This window comes from Mesoplodon mirus, assembly GCF_964341445.2.
Source record: "Mesoplodon mirus genome assembly, chromosome: 2".
In the NCBI taxonomy this organism is placed as follows: Eukaryota; Metazoa; Chordata; class Mammalia; order Artiodactyla; family Ziphiidae; genus Mesoplodon; species Mesoplodon mirus.
Genome location: NC_138977.1, coordinates 32,573,012 through 32,590,758, shown reverse-complemented (window position 1 = coordinate 32,590,758; position 17,747 = coordinate 32,573,012). Strand labels below are relative to the sequence as shown.

General features: G+C 36.4%; 1 protein-coding gene across 2 annotated transcripts in view; it reads left to right on the top strand.

The window, feature by feature from the left end:
* Nucleotides 1-17,747, top strand: part of GRIA2 (glutamate ionotropic receptor AMPA type subunit 2) — a gene marked incomplete at both ends in the record, with an annotated part of 148,541 nt that overhangs the window by 86,476 nt on the left and 44,318 nt on the right. For both annotated transcript variants that reach the window (XM_082632123.1, XM_082632124.1), the window contains 3 exons: nucleotides 812-1,008; nucleotides 11,667-11,720; nucleotides 16,373-16,534. In XM_082632123.1, the coding sequence (XP_082488249.1) occupies nucleotides 812-1,008; nucleotides 11,667-11,720; nucleotides 16,373-16,534 (413 nt within the window). The remainder of the gene's footprint in view (nucleotides 1-811; nucleotides 1,009-11,666; nucleotides 11,721-16,372; nucleotides 16,535-17,747) is intronic.

The following is a 17,747-nucleotide window of genomic DNA, read 5'->3' as shown; positions in this document are numbered from 1 at the left end:
AAAGTTACTAATGACGAGTAAAGTGGTCTCACATTTGGGAAGTTAAGTAAGTGTAACCAATCTGTGCTAGAAAACTAACTGCTACCATGTGGTTAATAGGTGAACATTTAATTTCTACAGGATTAGTCCCAGTAACAAAAATGATATAACAGAGACTGAGGAAAAAAAAAAAATAACAACAACTGCTGACCAGAAAACAATAGGAGGAAATCGAGCAGCTTCAGAGATGACTGGTTTTTAGACTCACATAGACCCACATAGATTAATCTCACTGAAAATAGACTCAATGTCTTCAGGATAATAATGTGAAATGACAACGTGTCATATATAAAGACATATTTTTTTCTATTCTATACAAGAAAGAATGGATATCCTTTGATTTCATTAAAACCAGAGATAGGGAATTTCCTGGTGGTCCAGTGGTTAGGACTGGGCGTTTTCACTGCGGAGGGCGTGGGGTCAATTCCTGGTTGGGGAACTAACATTCCTCAAGCTGCACGGTGTGGCCAAACAAACAAAACCCCCCAAACCCCAGAGGTATTAAAACATCACACTTTGGTAATGTCCAAAAGAAAACAGCTGAGAAGCCCGAATGAAGGGGGTACAGTTTTCCCAGGTAGAGGAAAGAGTTCTTGATGCGAAGTGGCAACGAGTGGTTGTTGCTAAGGATCATACCTGTAGCTTTTTAGAGGCATCAGCATCCCTTCGTTGCAGAAAAGTAGCACCTTTCCAGATGCATTGTCAGTTTCACAGCGCGCTTCTCCGTTAGTCGAGCCTTGCCATCAGGCCCCATGTCTCTCTGCTTTCCTAGGCTTGTCCACCCTGCAGGCGGTGCTGGATTCCGCTGCCGAAAAGAAGTGGCAAGTGACTGCTATCAACGTGGGGAACATCAACAATGAAAAGAAAGATGAGACCTACCGCTCGCTCTTCCAGGATCTGGAGCTAAAGAAGGAGCGGCGTGTCATCCTGGACTGTGAACGGGACAAAGTCAACGACATCGTGGACCAGGTGGGCTCCTGCCTGTTTCCTAGGGTGCTCAATTGAGCGCGTGCGTGAAGCCTTGGTGTTTGCAGGGAGCGTTTCGGGGCAGTGCTTGAGCAGCAGGTTGTTTCCCCAGGGCCTGTGGAGGACCCGGCAAGGATCAGTGGTGACCTTCTCCCTGGCTTCACTTAGCAAGAGCAGGGCGTCCCCAGTAGTGCTGGCACGTCACACGAACGATTATCTGTATGCAATATAGAGGTCCTGATCGTGTGGTCTATCGTGTTGTCCTAAATTTTGATATTTTGAAGTGGAAATTTAAAATTCAGTTCTTTTGAGCTGTTAAGAGAGAAAGAAATAGGCAGGCATTACATGAAAATAAGTCTGGGTCCTAAGGGAAAAGTGAGTAATTCATGGATTCTTTGGCAACACGTGGAGTACTTCAAACATTAGGATATAGTGTGGTGTGCTAAACCTGGATTGTTGTCTGAGTGGATTTCAGTCTTCAGAAAAAGCATGTATTTATTTTTTCAAGAAATATTTTTTTTCTCCTAAGTAGGTAGGTTTTGTGTCACTGTGAAATTATTAATCTATGAAAATAAAATATGTAGGAGTGATATATGCAGTCCTTGCTGCTTGAAAAGTAAACTAGATGTATTAATTTGCATTATTTTAAAGAATAATATGATACCAGAGATACCTGTGCTCACCGCATCACCTTGCTTCCTTTTAAGATCTTTCAGGATGGGATGGCCATGCAGTGATTTCCACATGATAGAAATAAAATCCACTATGTTATGCAGTTAGGGTAGATGACCAGAGCTGGTGGTAAAAAGCATCAGGGTTTACTGCCTAAGGTCTCCTCCACTGGTTTCTGCTTCTTTTCCAGCTGAAAATGTACGTTTATAATATTTTCCTTGGAATAATTATATATATATATATATATATATATATATGTTATACATTTATGTATGTCACTTACATACATAAATGTATGTATATAAAATTATTCCTTGGAATAATATAGGATTGGAGGTAAAATACACAATTAAGTATGCATATTTTGGCCCTTCTTAGGCTTTGAGGAGAAAATTAGATTCACTAATCTGTAAAACAAAGCATTTTGCAAACATAAACCTTGATGAACCCTTAATTGTTATAGAATAATACAGGGCCTAAGATATACAAAATGAATCTCTCATGAAATATTGAATAACTGAATAAAACTAGCTTGTTATGACAACAAACTAAATGTTTTATGTCAGAGAGGTCAACATTTCAGTAGCACAGTCTTGATTCTTGTCTGCGGAGAGGAAGCTGGGATTGTTTTTAACCCGAAGGCCTGTTGTTCAAATGTGAACCTAACAACTCATTTGAATTTCAGAGGAGATTCTCATTAAAACTGAATATTGATAATAGTTTTTGGTCTTTGTTTTAAAAATTTAGGTATTCATGACTCATCATAATACAAGTTGCTGAAAGCCTATATGAAAATAATTATTTCTAAAACTAGAAGAGAGAAACTACAAAAGAAACTGGGAATATATGGAATGGATTTTTTTTAATCTTTTTTTTAAAACATTTTATTTTATATTGGAGTATAGTTGATTAAAAATGTTGTGATAGTTTCAGGTGTACAGCAAAGTGATTCAGTTATACATATACATGTATCTATTCTTTTTCAAATAATTTTCCTATTTAGGTTGTTACATAACACTGAGCAGAGGTCCCTGTACTATACAGTAGGTCTTTGTTGGTTATCCATTTTATTTTTTTAATAGATCTTTAATGGAGTATAATTGCTTCACAATACTGTGTCAGTTTCTGTTGCACAACAAAGCGAATCAGCCATATGCATAAACATGTACCCATATCCCCTCCCTCTTGCATCTCCCTCCCACCCTCCATATCCCACCCCTCTAGGTGGTCACAAAGCACTGAGCTGATCTCCCTGTGCTATGCGGCTGCTTCCCACTAGCTAAATATTTTACATTCGGTCGTATATATGTCAATGCTACTCTCATTTCGCCCCAGCTTTGCCCTCCCACCCCATGTCATCAAGTCCATTCTCTATGTCAACGTCTTTATTTCTGCCCTGCAACTAGGTTCATCAGTACCATTTTTTTTTTTTAGATTCCATATATATGTGTTAGCATATGGTATTTGTTTTTCTCTTTCTGACTTACTTCACTCTGTATGACAGACTCTAGGTCCATCCACCTCAATACAAATAATTCAGTTTCTTTTCTTTTCATGGCTGAGTAATATTGCATTGTATATATGTGCCACATCTTCTTTATCCATTCATCTGTCGATGGACACTTAGGCTGCTTCCACGTCCTGGCAATTGTAAACAGTGCTGCAATGAACATTGTGGTACATGACTCTTTTTGAATTATGGTTTTCTCAGCATATATGCTCAGTAGTGGAATTGCTGGGTCATATAGTAGTCCTGTTTTTAGTTTTTTAAGGAATTTCCATACTGTTCTCCATAGTGGCTATATCAATTTACATTCCCACTAACAGTGCAGGAAGGTTCCCTTTTCTCCACACCCTCTCCAGCATTTATTATTTGTAATTTTTTTTGATAATGGCCATTCTCACTGGCGTGAGGTGATACCTCATTGTAGTTTTGATCTGCAGTTCTCTAATAATTAGTGATGTTGAGCATCTTTTCATGTGCCTCTTGGCCATCTGTATGTCTTCCTTAGTGAAATGTCTATTTAGGTCTTCCACCCATTTTTTAACTGGATTATTTGTTTTTTTGATATTGAGCTCCATGAGCTGTTTGAATATTTTGGAGAATAACCCTTTGTCTGTTGTTTCATTTGCAAATATTTTGTCCCATTATGAGGGTTGTCTTTTTGTCTTGTTTATGGTTTCCTTTGCGCTGCAAAAGCTTTTAAGTTTAATTAAGTCCCATTTGTTTATTTTTGATTTTATTCCCATTACTCTAGGAGGTGGGTCAAAAAAGATCTTGCTGTGGTTTATGTCAAAGAGTGTTCTTCCTATGTTTTCCTCTAAGAGTTTTATAGTGTCTGGTCTTATATTTGATTCTTTAATCCACTTGGAGTTTATTTTTGTGTATGGTGTTAAAGAGTCTTCTAATTTCATTCTTTTACATGTAACTGTCCAGTTGTTCCAGCACCACTTATTGAAGAGGCTGTCTTTTCTCCATCGTATGTTCTTGTCTCCTTTGTCATAAATTAGGTGACCATATGTGTGTGGGTTTATCTCTGGGTTTTCTATCCTGTTCCATTGATCTATATTTCTGGGGTTTTTTTGCCACTACCATACTGTCTTCATTACTGTAGCTTTGTAGTATAGTCTGAAGTCAGGGAGCCTGATTCCTCCAGCTCTGTTTTTCTTTCTCAAGATTGGTTTGGCTATTCGGGGTCTTTTGTGTTTCCATAAGAATTGCAAAATTTTTTGTTCTAATTCTGTGAGAATGCCATTGGTAGTTTGATAGGGATGGCATTGAATCTGTAGACTGCTTTGGGTAGTATAGTCATTTTCACAATATTAATTCTTCCAATCCAAGAACATGGTATATCTCTCCATCTGTGTATGTCATCTTTGATTTCTTTCAACAGTGTCTTATACTTTTCTGAGTACAAGTCTTTTTGCCTCCTTCAGCAGGTTTATTCCTAGGTATTTTATTATTTCTGTTGCAATGGTAAATGGGAGTGTTTCCTTAATTTCTCTTTTTGATTTTTCATCATTGATGTATAGGAATGCCAGAGATTTCTGTGCATTAAGTTTGTATCCTGCAACCTTACCAAATTCATTGATTAGTTCTAGTAGTTTTCTGGTGGTGTCTTTAGGATTTTCTATGTATAGTATCTTGTCATCTGAAAACAGTGACAGTTATACTTCTTCTTTTCCAATTTGTATTATTTTATTTCTTTTTCTTCTCTGATTGCTGTGGCTAGGACTTCCAAAACTATGTTGAATAAGAGTGGTGAGAGTGGATATCCTTGTCTTGTTCCTAATCTAAGTGGAAATGCTTTCAGTTTTTCACCATTGAGTATGATGCTTGCTGTGGGTTTGTCATATACAGCCTTTATTGTGTTGAGGTAGTTTCCCTCTATGCCCACTTTCTGAAGAGTTTTTATCATAAATGGGTGTTGAATTTTGTGAAAAGCTTTCTCTGCATCTATTGAGGTGATCATATGCTTTTTATCCTTCAATTTGTTAATATGGTGTATCACATTGTTTGATTTGTGTATATTGAAGAATCCTTGCATCCCTGGGATAAATCCCACTTGATCATGGTGTATGATCCTTTGAATGTGCTGTTGGATTCTGGTTGCTACTATTTTGTTCAGGATTTTTGCATCTATGTTCATCAATGATATTGGTTTATAATTTTCATTTTTTGTGATATCTTTTTCTGGTTTTGATATCAGGGTAATGGTGGCTTTGTTGAATGAATTTAGGATTGTTTCTCCCTCTGCAATTTTTTGTTAGAGTTTGAGAAGGATCAGTGTTAACTCTTCTGTAAATGTTCGATAGAATTCGCCTGTGAAGCCATCTGGTCCTGGACTTTTGTTTGTTGGAAGATTTTTAATTATGATTTCAATTATATTACTTGTGACAGGTCTGTTTATATTTTCTAATTCTTCCTGGTTCAGTCTTGGAAAATTGTACCTTTTGAAGAATTTGTCCATTTCTTTGTGGTTGTCTATTTTATTGGCATATGGTTGTTTGTAGTAGTCTCTTGTAATCCTTTGTATTTCTGCAGGGTCAGTTGTGATTTCTCCTTTTTCATTTCTAATTCTGTTGATTTGAGTCTTCTCCCTTTTTTTCTTGATGAGTCTGGCTAAGGGTTTGTCAATTTTTTTAATCTTCTCAAAGAACCAGCTTTTATCTTTATTATTTCTTTCCTTCTGCTGACTTTGGGTTTTTCTTTGTTCTTCTTTCTCTAGTTTTTTTTTTTTTTTTTTTTTTTTTTTTTTTTTTTTGCAGTACACGGGCCTCTCACTGCTGTGGCCTCTCCCGCTGTGGAGCACAGGCTCTGGATGCGCAGGCTCAGCAGCCATGGCTCACGGGCCCAGCCGCTCCGTGGCATGTGGACCGGGACGTGAACCCGTGTCCCCTGCATTGGCAGGCAGATTCTCAACCACTGCGCCACCAGGGAAGCCCTCTCTAGTTGTTTTAAGTGTAGGTTTAGATTGTTTATTTGAGATTTTTCTTGTTTCTTGAGATGAGATTGTATTGCTGTAAACTTCCCTATAAGAACTGCTTTTGCTGCATCCCATAAGTTTTGGGTCATCGTGTTTTCATTGTCATTTGTTTCTATGTATTTTTTAATTTCTTCAGTGATCTCTTGGTTATTTAGTAGCACACTGTTTAGCCTCCATGTATTTGTGTGTTATACAGTTTTTTTCCTGTCATTGATTTCCAGTCTCATAGCGTTTTGGTCAGAAAAGATGCTTGATATGATTTCAGTTTTCTTAAATTTTCTGAGGCTTGATTTGTGACCCAAGATGTGATCTATCCTGGATAATGTTCCATGTGAACTTGAGGTAGAAGTGTATTCTGCCACTTTTGGGTGGAATGTTCTATAAATATCTATTAGATCTATCTGGTCTATTGTGCCATTTAACGCTTGTGTTTCCTTACTTATTTTTTGTTTGGATGGTCTGTCCATTGGTGAAAGTGGGGTGTTAAAGTCCCCTACTATTATTGTGTTACTGTCGATTTCTCCTTTCATGGTTGTTAGCATTTACCTTATGTATTGAGGTGCTCCTCTGTTGAGTGCATAAACATTTATAATTGTTATATCTTCTTCTTGGGTTGTTCCTTTGATCATTATGTAGTGTCCCTCCTTATCTCTTGTAACAGTCTTTATTTAAAGTCTATTTGATCTGATAGGAGTATTGCTACTCCAGCTTTCTTTTGATTTTGATTTGCATGAAATCTCTTTTTCCATCCCTTCACTTTCAGTCTGTATGTGTCCTTAGGTCTGAAGTGGGTCTCTTGTAGACAGCACATATATGGGTCTTGTTTTTGTATCCATTCAGCCAGTTTGTGTCTTTTGGTTGGAGCATTTAATCCATTTACATTCAAAGTTATTATCGGCATGTATATTCCTATTACCATTTTCTTAATTGTTTTGGGTTTGTTTTTGTGGGTCTTTTTCTTCTCTTGTGTTTCCCACTTAGAGAAGTTTCTTTAGCATTTGTTGTAAAGCTGCTTTGGTGGTGCTGAATTCTCTTAGCTTTTGCTTGTCTGAAAAGGTTTTAATTTCTCTGTCAAATCTGAATGAGATCCTTGATGGGTAGAGTAATCTTCATTTTAGATTTTTCTTTTTTGTCACTTTATATCCTGCCACTCCCTTCTGGCCTGCAGAGTTTCCACTGAAAAATCAGCTGATAACCTTATGGGGATTCCTTTGTATGTTATTTTTGTTTTCTCCTTGCTGCTTTTAATATTTTTTCTTTCAATTTAATTTTTGATAGTTTGATTAATGTGTCTTGGTGTGTTTTTTCTAGGATTTATCCTGTATGCAACTCTCTGTGCTTCCTGGACTTGGGTGACTATTTCCTTAACCATGTTAGGGAAGTTTTCAAGTATAATCTCTTCAAATATTTTCTCAGACCATTTCTTTTTCTCTTCTTCTGGGACCCCTATAATTCGAATTATGGTGCATTTAATGTTGTCCCAGAGGTGTCTGAGATTGTCTTCAATTCTTTTCACTCTTTTTTCTATATTCTTCTTGTCAGTTATTTCCACCATTTTGTCTTCCAGCTCACTTATTCGTTCTTCTGCCTCAGTTATTCTGTTATTGATTCCTTTTAATGTATTCTTCAGTTATTGCATTCTTCATCTCTGTTTGTTTGTTTTATAACAATGTGTACATGTCAATCCCAATCTCCCTAACTATCCCTTCCCCGGTGGTAACCATAAATTCGTTTTCTAAGTCTGTGAGTCTGTTTCTGTTTTGGAAGTTCATTTGTATCATTTCTGTTTAGACTCCACTTATGAGGGATATAATACCATATTTCTGTTTCTCTATCTGACTTACTTCACTCAGTATGACAATCTCTAGATCTGTCCATGTTGCTACAAATGGCATTATTTCATTCTTTTTTAATGGCTGAGTAATATTCCATTGTATATATGTGCCACATCTTCTTTACTCATTCCTCTAATCAGTGGACATTTAGGTTGTTCCCATGTCTTGGCTATTGTAAACAGTGCTGCATTGAACACTGGGGTGCATGTATCCTTTTGGACCATGATTTTCTCCTGATATATAACCAGGAGTGGGATTGCAGGATCATATGGTAGCTCTATTTTTAGTTCTTTGAGGAACCTCCCTACTGTTCTCCATAGTGGCTGCACCAACTTATATTCCCACCAACAGTGTAGGAGGGTTCCCTTTTCTCCACACCCTCTCTAGCATTTATTGTGTGTGGATATTTTGATGATGGCCATTCTGATCGGTGCGAGGTGATATCTCATTGTAGTTTTGATTTGCATTTCTCTGATAATTAGCAATGGTGAACATCTTTTCATGTGCCTGTTGGCCATCTGTATGTCTTCTTTGAAGAAATGTCTATTTAGGTGCCCATTTTTTGATTGGGTTGTTTGTTTTGATGATATTAAGCTGCATGTGTAGAATGGAATTTTTAAAAAAATTATTGAAGCATAGTTGATTTACAATGTTGTGTTAATTTCTACTGTAATGCAAAGTGACTCAGATACATATATATATATATATATATATATATATATATATATATACACACATATACATTCTTATTCATATTCTTTTCCATTATGATTTATCACAGGATATTGAATATAGTTCCCTATGGTATACAGTAGGACCTTGTTGTTTATCCATTCTTTATATAATAGTTTGCATCTGCTAATCCCAAACTCCCAATCCTTCCCCCCCCAACCCCTTCTCCCCCTTGGTAACCTCAAGTCTGTTCTCTATGTCTATGAGTCTGTTTCTGTTTCATAGATACATTCATTTGTGTCATATTTTAGATTCCACATATAAGTGATATTATACGATATTTGTCTTTCTCTGTCTGACTTGCTTCACTTTGTATGATAATCTCTAAGTCCATCCATATTGCTGCAAATTATTATTTGCATTATTTCATGGAATGAAATTTTTTATAGCAAATATATGATCGTGATTAAATAAATGTCCATATGGACATCCATTCAAAATGTACACAGTATTTTGCACATATATTTTATTTGAATGTATTATGTGAGTGTGTGGATTTATTGAGGACATTGTATGTGTCTGGAATGAGGGATGCAAAGAAAGGTAAGGGTCTTGACTTTACCTTCTGAATTCATTGTTTAAAGGGGAAGGAAAATGTACACACATAATAAACACTGCAGTATTACAAGTTGTAATGCAATGTGGTCTAAGAGCATGCAGGAGGAAGTACCTGTCTTAAAAGGGGTGGGAAGATGTATGAATGGGTCACACATGGGTACCACTTGGCTGGCTGGCTTGGATTCCTCCAATTGTTTGTTCAGTGAATTTCCCTGAGTGTCTAATATTTACCAGACAGGCACTGCAGGAGATCCAATACGTAGTGTTAAACAGAACAGGCATGCCCATCAAGGTGAATAGCCATGATGTTTCATAGTTACATTAATATGCAATTATAGTAATGGTACATACTATGAATGAACAGAACAGGATGTTATGAGAAAAAAATTGCAGAAAAATATAATTTCGATTGGAAGATCATGGGAGGCCTTCAAGGAATAGAGTTTACCAGGCAGAAAGTGGGGTTGAGGTACATTTCAAGAAAAGGAAACACTATTGACTTACTCACTCTGTCAAGAGAACAGAGATGAGGTGAAACTTTATATTCATAATTGCTTAAAGTTAGAAATATAATTAAACGCTGTTAGTCTATGAGTATTTTATCATTCAATAAAACTTTAGAGACACTTATTTCTAGTTGTGATTAGGTGGGGAAAGGACTCAGACATCAAAAACACTTAGAAATTAACATAAATTTACTACTGTTAATGCAATACTAATGGCTCCATAAAGCAAAGATATGATGGTATGGCTGATACTAATTCTTAGAGAGAAGTAAGGCTAGACCATTTTTCATATTTCTCTTTTTTCTCAATGTACACTAAACTCAACTACTTCTACTTCTGGTAGCACCATTAATACTATGTTTTTTCTTAATTCCCAGAAGGAAAACATGCATGATTATGAAAGTAGAATGACCAATAAGCACAATCAACAGATGCCAGTAGGAAAGATGAGGGGCATGACTGTCTCAGTTCAGCTGATGCTAATTAATATATTTTTCATTCAGGAGACATCTTTTCTTCAAAATTCTCCCTTCAACACAGAGTATTCATTTTCTTGGAAAAGGCAATTTAGTTGTGTTACAAAAAATAAGTTAAAAAATAAGATAAGCCTAACTCCCTTCCAAATCTGTGACCATGTACTATCAAAGTAACATATGGTGGAATCCTTCTAGGATCTCGCCCTCCCCTTGCTCTTTGACTAAGTGTGTTGCTTTGGAGCATCTGACTTTGCCTGGGATGAAGGAGGGAAGTCTTCTGGGAGGTAACACTGGGCTGAGATTCACTGTGCCTTAAGAGACAAAGGGTACGGTGTGGAGGGAACTTTCCAAGCAGAGGAAACAGGATCTATGAAAGCCCCAAGGTGATGGAAAGAAGCTCTTTTTGCACAAAGAAACAAAAAGAGGGCCATGTGGCTCTAGTATAAAGAGTGAGAAGGTGGGTCTGAACTTTGCAATATGTGAAGGATTTCGTACATTATGCTAATAAAAGCAATGGGAAGCCACCAAAACAGTTCAGTAAGGGAGGGGATCTAATCTTTTCAATTTTTAATAACATTTAATGCTTTCCGTTAGTGTGACTATTTTCTTAAAAATAGAAATTACATTTGAGTATCTCAGTACCAGGACTACAGCGTGGCCATTTTACCTACTTCTCTTTATAAGTGATATAGATCAGTGTAGAGTCCAGTTGATGCAAGAATGTCCAAAACTGTTGTGAGCATTACCAAATGACTACTTGTTCCATGATTTTTGACTTAAATTTGTGGAGAAGAATTAGCTTCTCCGATATTTTGCTGCCTTAACCCAGAAATAACAATGTTCATTTGAACTAGACTATAAGTATTTCAAGATTCTTAAGATTGGAATTTTATTTCATAGATCTATATAACAATTCTGTTATATGCTTATTAATATTCTTTTAAAACCCATGTACTGCTATAAACTCTGTGTTTATCTTTGAATGTAGATTGTGAATTTAAAATCTCAGATGTTGGGTTCAGCTGTCTATGTTTCACTGAAAAGAAAAAAATAGCTTTTGTAGGAATAAAATTATGACTTATTATGGATTCAACACTTTTTTGGTTTCACATTTCTTAAAATATTGAAACCTTATTTTCACTATTAATGAAACCAAGGTAATCACTTTTGTTTAGTTATTCACTTTTTGAAAGATAATATCTATAAAACACTAAAATGTATGGTTACTTTTTTCTGAGAGAAATATTATCTGAATTTGATAATTATATTTTATCAAATATGACTCATTGTAGACTATCAAGAAACACAGTAGATAAAATTTATTTTCTGAATCAGGTCATAACATAAGTAATTTTACATTTACATTACTTACATTTGTTTCTTTATCTCTGTTAGGTTATTACAATTGGAAAACATGTTAAAGGGTACCATTACATCATTGCAAATCTGGTAGGTGAATTAATGATATTTATTACTTTAATAGAGATGCCTGTTAGTTCAAAAAAAATTATGGCCAGCCTTTATCAGTGGTATTTATAAAAACATATTTTGATTATATTGATCAATTAGAAGTGACAATATTTTTCTGAATTTGTTACTTTTAGATTTACTTTCCATTTCATATTTTCTAATCAATTTCCTATTGTTTTAAATGATGTGAGAAATTATAGAACAATATTTTACAAGCTTATACTTTGTGTTAAATGTGTATTTTAACTAAGGGAAAATTTTCAAAATGATATAAAATTTAAGTGTCCAAATTTCCCCTTGTTTCTCACTGTCACTGTAATTTATAAACTTTACCCTTTGCCCATTTCTTTAAAGTTCTTAGTATCTATAATATTTGAAATGCACATTTATGAGAATATGTCTTGGTGCAAAATAGAGCCTGGAAATACCCAGAGTATTTATATATTGTATATTATTTATTTCCTACTTACTATGTAAGCAACACAATGAAAATTGAATAACTGTAGCTGATCACTTTTTCATTGAGATTCCCCTCAAATTAAGATTATACTGAAACATCCCCGTGATTAATCGTATCTCCCTTCTTAAGTATGATCAAAGTCAATTTAGAACTACCACTAGAAATTTCTTTTTTCAAAATAGTTTTTAGATCGTCATTAACGTGAGCTTGAGGCTCCCCTGCTGCAAAGGTTTACGTTCTTTAAACAAGTATGATTCTGTGCAATTTATGGCTCCATCTCCCCAGCCTCAGAAAAAAAGGTGATTAAAAGAGCGACAAAAGCAGAGAATGAGAGTGTATTCTCAATAGCATTATAGGGCTGTGAAAAATTTCCTATTTATACAGATGAGGATTTATGATGTTGCTTCTGGAATATTAGATTGTTATATCACAAGACATTATTTCCAGTAGTCATGGAGAGATTTAAAAACCCCACAAGCTTACAAGTGATAAATATTGTTTTCACTAGAAAGTGGCACCAGTGATAAAGAATATTCAATCTCAAACCTACATGATATTGGGAGAAGTTGGTTATTCAAGATAAAATTTCTGTTTGGCAATGAGATGGCTCATCACTATAATAATTTTTTAGAACTTACCCTTATAATATGGCTTATAGATCCTAAATGAGTCCCGACCAGAGAAGCGAGAGTTAAAATAAGTGAAGCTCTGTAATCAGGCTTTCCAGAAACACATTCTGTGCAGGGTAGAGCCTGGATAGTCAGTCCCTGTGTGAACTGTGCCATTGATGAACAGCACAGAGCCACACCGAAAGCTGTGATCTTTAAAAATGTCCAGATGGAGAAGATTATATTGGGACCTTGAGAAATAATGGCAGAAGGAGTTCATCAATTTGAGAGTTGATATTAGATGCTGTGAAAAAAGAAACATGTGTTTGATTGACCAATGTAAAAAGGTTCAAAAATAAAAGCAAGTTCTTGCTGCTGTCATGCTGCTATAGGGAGAAATCTACCTAACATTTTATCTGAATTCAAGTTGTGTTTTTCCTTCTCTGAAAACTTGGTATCCTCGCCATATGGAATTTCTAGTGAATCAGTAAATTCAAAGAATCTGTAGAGTGCTGCAGTTTCTGAGAATCTCTAGGGCACTTGAAAATTTCAGTGACATTTAAAATTGGAGAATGCCATTCAAAGTTGAAGGGCTTTCATCTTCCAAAGTCTTGATTGGGAATGTCCCTTTTTCCATGTCCAGCGGCTAATGGGTGTTAAAGGAAGTGGTTGTAAAAGATAGAACAATCCTCAGATATTGTTAGTGACTCATTTCTTCAGAAATTGCTGAATGCTTGATTAGGCTCCCCAAACACAGGCTATAGTTCAGTTCCTGATACATAATTAAAGGGGATAAAGGACAAGGAAATGGTCATAAGGGATCCAGTTCTCATTTCTTCAGCCCTTCAGAATCAGACAAAAGGCCCTGCAATCCGCCCACCTGACTGCCTTACAGTGAGGCTCACTCATCAACCAGCCCTGCCCGTGCACATGTGCACATAGAAATTCCAAGAAATGTTTTAGCATCTTCCTCTTAGACAGCCAAGCATTACCAGACATTTGAGAAAAAAGTCTTTGCCATGAGGGAAGCAATATAAATAAACAAGTACACAGAAACAAGGCAGGCAGGAATCAGGAGAAAAATGCTTCAAACTGTAAGAATATCTTCAGAGAAATAAGATAAAATATGTTATCCATAAAGAGGAGAAAAGGCTGCTATAAAAAAAATCAAGGAACAATAAAGAGCTCTGGGAAGTTAACTTATTTTTCGTAGAATAACTAGTAAAATTACATGAGTTTGAAGGTACAGTTGAGAAAATCTTCCAGATTATGTGGCAAAATGACAATACAATAAAAAAAACGGTGTATGTGGAGAAAACTGAGGGACTCAGACGTTTAATCAAGGGGTTGCAATGTCTTATTAATAAACCTTCTAAACAGACATAGTGAAAACAGGGGAAGGAAATTATCAGAGAAACATTCAGAAAAATTTCCGATACTAAATGACATAAATCTACCTGTTGAGTACACACAGTAATGAAAGACAAAAGGCTTCTTTCATAAAATATCACCATGAACTTTCAGAGATAAATAGAAGATCTTGAAGTTTATGACAGGTGGGAAGCCAGAAGGAGTATGAAGCAGGTCACAGACAAAAAATAATTAAAAATAATGCTATTGTATTTTTCAGTAGAAACAGTAAGTCAGTAGAAGAATGCCTTTAGATTATCAGGGTTTCAACTTAAAATGCTATACCCAGCCAAAATACCAGTCAAGTGTCAGAGAAAACAAAGGTATTTACAGACATTCAGTGTCTCAAAAAAGGTACCTCCACGTGTCTCAGGAGACTACTGAGGACTCTAGCTGAAGAAAGGAGTAAAACAGGAGAGAAAAGTGATGGAGGGGGCTTTCCTGGTGGCCCAGTGGTTGAGAGTCCGCCTGCCGATTCAGGGGACACGGGTTCATGCCCCGGTCCGGGAAGATCCCACATGCCATGGAGCGACTGGGCCGGTGAGCCATGGCCGCTGAGCCTGCGCGTCCGGAGCTTGCGCTCCACATCGGGAGAGGCCACAACAGTGAGAGACCTGCATACCGCAAAAAAAAAAAAAAAAAGTGATGGAGGAAACAGAGAAGCTACTCAGAAAAGAGGGGAAGGGGCATTTCAGGAGAACAATTGCAGAGAAGATGAAAGAGGAACGATTCAGATTGCAGCGTTAAAGTGGAAGGCTCCAGGATGCAGGGGAAAAGATAGATGACTTGATATGTTTCAATATTTTATTTGAAAAAAGCTTTACTCATATAAACATGAAAATTTTTACATGGAGCAACTGGAAAAAAAATAAGAATCGGTATAGAGAAAGCTCTAGTAGAGAAAACAATGAAGCAATCATTAACATTAGAATAAAATACTATTCAAGAAGGAAAATGCAGTCCAAGCATATTATTTGGCTTTGCTCTGAAAAACAGAATTCTAACTGTGAAAACAGTGAACATTAAAATGGCGCAGGAGATAGATGTTTTGCTTATGAGACTTACATACTCATCTGGCACAAGTATAAACTGAAGAAGAAAGTCTAACATGGGTAAGTTAGGAAAGAAGAGCAAAAATGGGTCATGCAGAATTACAGAGGTAAATATACGAAAAACAAAAATTACTGAAATTGATTGTTTTGAAGCAGCTTAACTGAGGCATGCATGGGTCAGAACAGAAAATCTATGCTTTTTGTTATATACATTTTCCTCTATTTGCATTATTTGATAAAAAGAAAAAGCAAAAATATGAGCCAATAACAGAGTAATTATCCTTCTCCACATAAATAATATTAAACTATATTTTTAATATCAACAACAAAGAAAAGGCTCTCATATTTTAGTCAAAATATTTCCAGTTCTTCTGTGTGATAATAAGGAATAAGTGTATAAGATGAAAATATTTATAATTGTGACTTTTTAAAGTTGTGATTTCATCTTTCAGAGAATATACTCCCAAACTGAGGTATAATTTATGGCAGCACGAGATTTGAAATCAGTGGAAACACTATATGATAGTTTTAGTAATGACTGAATTCATTCTAACAATGCAGTAGAAGTGGATTTTTTAAATTTAATACATTTTATAAAAACTAAGTTTCATGCTTAAAGTGAAAATGCTTAATTGTTCTCAAATAATGGCAAAGCATTTGGTATCTTGCCTTCTCATTTAAAAGGTTTTTATATTTATCACCTGAGAGAATGAACAATTTAAATAGAAATAACCATCACATAATGTTGTAGCTCTTGGAGAAGTAGCTTAATGTTTAAGTATCTGGTGGTGCTTTGTTGTAGATACAGTAAATAAAACCCAATCCTTATCCTTGGAAGGTTTCTCAATAATACAGAGAACTTTTGTGTACATATGACCAATAAACAATCATTGATTAAGGACCCACTATGACCAGGATGAGGCTAGGTGCTGGGGAAGAATATTGGCTGTTAAAATACATGAAACATTTACTATAGGCTTTTTATCTCCCTCATGAGTTCTTTGAAGTTTGTAAAACCACAATGTATAGAGCTATCTGGTTAACATTAAGTTCTGTTTGGTTCTTAATAGAAAGCATGACATAAATATGTTCTCTGTCCAGGGATTTACCGATGGAGACCTATTAAAAATTCAGTTTGGAGGTGCAAACGTCTCTGGATTTCAGATAGTGGACTATGATGACTCCATGGTATCTAAGTTTATAGAAAGATGGTCAACACTGGAAGAAAAAGAATACCCTGGAGCACACACGACTACAATTAAGGTACATATCTATCAGGATCTACTTCTACCTCCATCACCATGTCTACCCCAGCCTCTACCTCCATCTCCATTTCCACCTCCACGTCCACCATCTTCACCTCCTCCTTCACCTCCATCTCCATCTTCCCCTCCCCCTCCCCTCCTCTCCTCTCCCCTCCCCTCCTCTCCTCTCCCCTCCCCTCCTCTCCCCTCCCCCCTCCCCTCCCCTCCCCCCTCCCCTCCTCTCCCCCTCCCCTCCCCCTCCCCCTCCACCCTCATCTCTATCTCTATCTAACTGCTGGTGAGTAGCCTGTTCTCTGGGACGCCTTAGGAAGAAGACAAAAGTCTCAATTTGTTTTCATAATTAACAAAATAGATATAATGCTTTATGTAATCAAAGAAACTTTGAATGCTAAATGTCAAGCACTGCTCTGTAATAAGCACTATCCAGACTCACATTCTATTCTCTGTATGTCTGGACACCTTGAGGTCTTCACTGATTTATTCAGTGTACTTTATTGTGTATATACATACATGCATATATTTACCTCCAAATATGACATATTTCTGCTGTTGATAGGAAGGGGTTTCTTTTTCTTCTGTTCATCACCTGATTGAGAGCAGAGATAAGAGTAAAACCTGAGGGAGGAAGAGTGAGTGAGATGAGATCATGTTCACTTTTTGAGACTAGGTTTATGAAAAATAAAAGCTGCAGAATATTGTCAAATGTACAGTGATCTGTTTATCTGTGCTATCTGTGTATTATAATGTAGGTTGTGCAAGAGCCAGTCGGGGACGGTGTCATTTCAGTTGCTCTCATAGTTATGTTCATACATCCTGGAGAAGTTTTGTTGTTGTTGTTTTCTGCACAAATTGAAAAGAACAGATATGTTTGGCTTTAACTTTACATCTGACTGTGAGACTGGTGCTAGATAAGAATTAGAAACTTTAAAGTTTTCTACTTTGGGGTGTGTAAATGGATCCTATTAATTCAATGTCAAATTTAGGAAAGCATCCCATAGGATGTTAAAGCATAGCCCGGAGCTAATTTTTTCTCTAAAGTAGGTGACTTCTTGTTTGGTGACCTTGACTGAGATTCAGCACATAGATATTTATAAAGGGCTTGAGGGCATGTGGGCATGCCACCATTTTACAGGGCTGCTTAGAAGGGAGGGGACCCCCATCCATGTCTGTCTCCTCCTGTGTTCAGTCTGACTGAGGCCCACATCCCCTGG